The sequence below is a fragment of the Hylobates moloch genome, unplaced genomic scaffold, assembly GCF_009828535.3.
Source record: "Hylobates moloch isolate HMO894 unplaced genomic scaffold, HMol_V3 SCAFFOLD_12, whole genome shotgun sequence".
Classification (NCBI taxonomy): Eukaryota; Metazoa; Chordata; class Mammalia; order Primates; family Hylobatidae; genus Hylobates; species Hylobates moloch.
This window is the reverse complement of record NW_026652287.1, coordinates 39,452,099-39,457,155: the sequence shown is the minus strand read 5'-3', so window position 1 is coordinate 39,457,155 and position 5,057 is coordinate 39,452,099. Positions and strand designations below refer to the sequence as shown.

At 56.3% G+C, this 5,057-nt stretch overlaps 1 protein-coding gene across 1 annotated transcript; it reads left to right on the top strand.

The window, feature by feature from the left end:
- Positions 1 to 3,079: 3,079 nt before the first annotated feature.
- Positions 3,080 to 5,010, top strand: PSPN (persephin). Its single transcript, XM_032169427.2, has 2 exons — positions 3,080 to 4,404; positions 4,490 to 5,010. The coding sequence occupies exons 1-2, from the start codon at positions 4,110 to 4,112 to the stop codon at positions 4,810 to 4,812; spliced, it is 618 nt and encodes a 205-aa protein (XP_032025318.1). The 5' UTR covers positions 3,080 to 4,109; the 3' UTR covers positions 4,813 to 5,010.
- The last annotated feature ends 47 nt before the right edge of the window (positions 5,011 to 5,057 follow it).

The following is a 5,057-nucleotide window of genomic DNA, read 5'->3' as shown; positions in this document are numbered from 1 at the left end:
TTTCTTTGTTCCCTTTTTAGATCTGCTACTTTGTTTGGATAATGTCTTATTCGTTATGTTTTGGTCCCATCTTTCATGGTTTTGTTTTTATTTATTTTTTAGGTTTTGAGACAAGGTCTTGCTCTGTTGCCCAGGCTGGACTGCAGTGTCCACCGTCTTGGCTCCCTGCAACCTCCACCTCTTGGGCTGAAGCAATCCTCCCACCTTAACCTTTCAAGTAGTGCACACCACCACGCCCAGCTAACTTTTTAATTTTTTTTTTTTTTTTTTTTGAGACAGAGTCTCGCTCTTGTCGCCCAGGCTGGAGTGCAGTGGCGCAATCTCGGCTCACTGCAAGCTCCGCCTCCCGGGTTCACGCCATTCTCCTGCCTCAGCCTCTCCGAGTAGCTGGGACTACAGGCGCCCGCCACCACGCCCGGCTAATTTTTTGTATTTTTAGTAGAGACGGGGTTTCACCGTGGTCTCAATCTGCTGACCTCGTGATCTGCCCGCCTCGGCCTCCCAAAGTGCTGGGATTACAAGCCTGAGCCACCGCGCCCGGCCAATTTTTTAATTTTTTGTAGAGATGAGGTCTCACTGTATTGCCCAGGTCAGTCTTGAACTCCTGGGCTCAAGCAATCCTCCCACCTCAGCCTCCTGAGTAGCTGGGACCACAGGCGTGTACCATTAAATGCCTGGCTAATGTGTTTTGTTTTTGTTTTTGTTTGAGACGGAGTTTCACTCTTGGTGCCCAGGCTAGAGTGCAGTGGTACAATCTCGGCTCACTGCAACCTCCGGTTCCTGGGCTCAAGCAGTTCTCCTGCCTCAGCCTCCTGAGTAGCTGGGATTACGGACGGGCGCCCGGCTGATTTTTGTGTTTTTAGTACAGACGGTGTTTCACCATGTTGGCCAGGCTGGTCTCGAACTCCTGACCACAGGTGATCTGCCTGCCTCGGCCTCCCAAAGTACTGGGATTACAGGCGTGAGCCACTGCGCCCACCCACGCCTGGCTGATGTTTTTATTTTACGCATCCTGACTTTGAGGTCTGACAAACCTAGAAGCTGAAGTTCCTGGGCATCCTTTTGTTTCTTCTGACTCACGTTAGTGATAGATTTTCTTGTGATTTGGGGTTGGATGTTCATGGCCAGCTGGGGGCTCTGTGGGAATCCGGGGTGGCCTACTTTGCAGGCAGTCCTTCCAGATGGTTCTGCCTTGGCTTTCGCTAGCTACCCAGGAGCACCAGCCCCAGCCCGTTTTGTGTGTGGTTCTCAGCTTGCAGACTCTGTCCCTAGGTGGCCACCAAAGCCAACCCCGCCACCGCCCTGATTGCGAGTCCCTATGTTTCAGGTTCCCAGTGATGTTTCAGGGGGCTTCTCCTTTCTTACAAGCTCGGTCATGCATGTATCTGATCTGGCGTTGCCAGGCGTTCTGTAAGGGAGGGCTTTTCCAGTTCCTGGACAGTAATGTGGCTGGAAATGGAATTTGGCTGCAGCCACTACTTTTGAACCCATTATCTTCCGGGCAATCCCTTCCGTCTTGCCGGTGGTTGGAAACTTGCAGGTGGAAGTCTTCCCCACCCAGTTCTTCAGCCCTTGGCTGCCGAGCAGGAATGCCTGAGATGTCCGGCTAATAATTCCTTGGAATGTCCCAGTTCAGGCCAACCTCCCTCCCCCTTCTCCCACCAGGCCTTCTTGGGCAGCAGGGAGGCAGCTCTGGAGGGAGCCGCTGCCTCAGCAGTTTTGCCCCAGCTATCCCCACTGCATGGACCTTCATCTAAGGAGGCTGGGTGGTGTGGCCCTGTGGTTAGGAGCAGGGGTTTTGCATTCATGGAGGACCCGGGTTCAAATGCCAGGACCGTTGCTTAATTCTGGGTGACTTCAGGCTTTTTTTTTTTTTTTTTTTTGAGATGGAGTCTCACTCTTTCGCCCAGGCTGGAGTGCAGTGACAAGATCTCCGCTCACTGCAGCCTCTGCCTCCTGGGTTCAAGCAATTCTCCTACCTCAGCCTCCTGAGTAGCTGGGATGACAGGCACGCCCCACCACGTCCAGCTAATTTGTTTTTTGGGTTTATTTCTGAGACGGAGTTTTACTCTGCTGCCCAGGCTAGAGTGCAGTGGTGCAATCTTGGCTTACTGCAGCCTCCGCCTCCTGGGTTCCAAGCAATTCTCCTGCCTCAGCCTCCCCAGTAGCTGGGATATGCCCAGCTAATTTTTTAATAGAGATGGGGTTTCACCATGTTGACCAGGCTGGTCTTGAACTCCTGACCTCAGGTGACCTGCCCACCTTGGCCTCCCAAAGTGCTGGGATTACAGGCGTGAGCCACTGCACCCGGCCTAACTTTTGTATTTTCATTAGAGACAGGGATTCACCATGTCTGGCTGGTCTCAAACTCCCAACGTCAAGTGATTCTCCCACCTCAACCTCCCAAAGTGCTGGGATTATAGGCATGAACCACTGGGCCCAGCCAGGCTTTTTTGAGACAGAGTCTCGCTCTGACGCCCAGGTTTGAGTGCAATGGCACAATCTCGGCTCACTGCAACCTCCGCCTCTCAGGTTCAAGCAATTCTCCTGCCTCAGCCTCCCGAGTAGCTGGGATTACAGGCGCCCACCACCATGCCCGGCTAATTTTTGTATTTTTAATAGAGATGGGTTTCACCATGTTGGTCAAGCTGGTCTCAAACTCCTGACCTCAGGTAATCCACCCACCTCAGCCTCCTGAGGTATGAGCCACCACGCCAAGCCCAGGTTTTTCTTTCCATCTGAAAATTATCTCAATAAGCACTTCAGTAAGAAAAACCACAACATAATCATCAAAGCAATACCCCGTGGATGGAGTTGAGGTCACTTCCAGACTTTCCTAATATGAAGAAGGCATCAGATGTCCCTGTGCCGGCTGTTTCACTCACCTGTGTGGGAGGAACCCTGCAAACAGGGCTCCTGGGGCAGAGGGTATAATGTACAATTCCCCAGTAGCAGCTGCTCATCCAAAGAGCTCCTAGCAATTTACACCCCCATCAACAGCACAGGGTGCACCTGGCTCACACGGGCTGTGTGTGAGGGTTTTCTGATTTTCCCCAATCTTTTTTTTTTGAGACGGAGTCTCGCTCTGTCGCCCAGGCTGGAGTGCAGTGGCGCAATCTCGGCTCACTGCAAGCTCTGCCTCCCGGGTTTATGCCATTCTCCTGCCTCAGCCTCTCCCAGTAGCTGGGACTACAGGCGCCCGCCACCACGCCCGGCTAATTTTTTGTATTTTTAGTAGAGACGGGGTTTCACCGTGGTCTCGATCTTCTGACCTCGTGATCCACCCGCCTCGGCCTCCCAAAGTGCTGATTTTCCCCAATCTTGTGGGTCAAGCACCCCTTCGGATAATCACAAGCTGTTTGCTTGTTTTTGCATTCAAAGCTATGGGCACTGCCTTACACTCTAAGTGCCCATCTCTTTCCTCACCAAGCAGAGTAGGAGGGGTTCTGAGGAACTCCCCTGTACCGGTGAGGGGACTGGCCTCACACGGCTCTGGGTATGGAAGCCTCAAGAGCCCTTATCTCACTGTCTGCATCGTGCTAGATGTTACCATGACCTGGACGGCCTACATCGCCCCGGGCCTCTGACATGCTCAGATCCCAGGATGGGGCTGCAGTTATAGGGGTCTCAGGTTGGCCTTCCGGAGACAGGCGTCCCTGTCCTCATGTCCCCACCCTTGGCTGTCCCAAGGCCTCTCCCTTTTCCTGTTTTGATGCTGGCTCAGCCAGGCCCGGAGACAGGGGCATGATGTCCTAATCCTCCAGGCGGGAGCCACCGTGGAGGGTTCCCGTGGACACGGTCCCCTGCCAAGCCACCTTTCCCAGCACTCACGTACGCCCCACCTGGCACATGACACACGTAGGGGCTCCTGAGCCCCAGCACCCCGACTTAGTGGGGAGGGACCCCACTGGGATCTCATGAAGCCCCGACTTCCGCTCCAGGCAGCAGGTCGGGGGAACACCAGTTGCCTGCCCTGGCCGCCAGCACAGCACTCGTAAATCAGGGGGTGTCTGGGGCGTCGGAAATGGCTGTGTGGAATGTCGGGGTGGGGTAGGCTGGGGGTGAGCCCTTAACTCTTAGAAGGGTAGGGTGTGGGGCAGAAGGAGCAGATGCCTGGATTTGAGGGCGCAGGAGATGGGCTGGTGCAGATGTGGGACCTCCTGGCTGCAAGGGCCGGCAGTGAAGAGGTTAGCTCCCAGCCCAGGCAGGGCATAAATTTGGGGCACAACTCCCACCCTCAGGACCTGCCCGTCACAATGGCCGTAGGGAAGTTCCTGCTGGGCTCTCTGCTGCTCCTGTCCCTGCAGCTGGGACAGGGCTGGGGCCCTGATGCCCGTGGGATTCCTGTGGCCGATGGAGAGTTCTCGTCTGAGCAGGTGGCAAAGGCTGGAGGGACCTGGCTGGGTAAGGACCCTCAGGGACCCTCTGTGACTTCCCAATTTTCCCCAGCCCTGACCCTGCTCACTGTCAGCGCCCTTCCCTCCCACAGGCACCCACCGCCCCCTTGCCCGCCTGCGCCGAGCCCCGTCTGGTCCATGCCAGCTGTGGAGCCTGACCCTGTCAGTGGCGGAGCTGGGCCTGGGCTACGCCTCAGAGGAGAAAGTCATCTTCCGCTACTGCGCTGGCAGCTGCCCCCGTGGTGCCCGCACCCAGCACGGCCTGGCGCTGGCTCGGCTGCAGGGCCAGGGCCGAGCCCACGGCGGGCCCTGCTGCCAGCCCACTCGCTACACCGACGTGGCCTTCCTTGACGACCGCCACCGCTGGCAGTGGCTGCCCCAGCTCTCGGCGGCTGCCTGTGGCTGTGGTGGCTGAGGGTGCCCGGCCTGGCACCCAGGAGCTGCAGTGCTGGGGGAGCTCGGCTGACTTATTTATTGGAGACCTGGATGCAGAGACAACGAGGAGGGGAGTGGGCTGGGGCGACCAGCAGTGAGTGCAATAAAGGACACCACTCTCCTGGCCTCGTGACCTTGACCGTGTGTCTAGCCAGCCATACCTGGAGCTCCCTATGGGCCAGTGCCATCCTGGGTTCCCCTGCAGATCCCAGCCCCAGTAAGCAG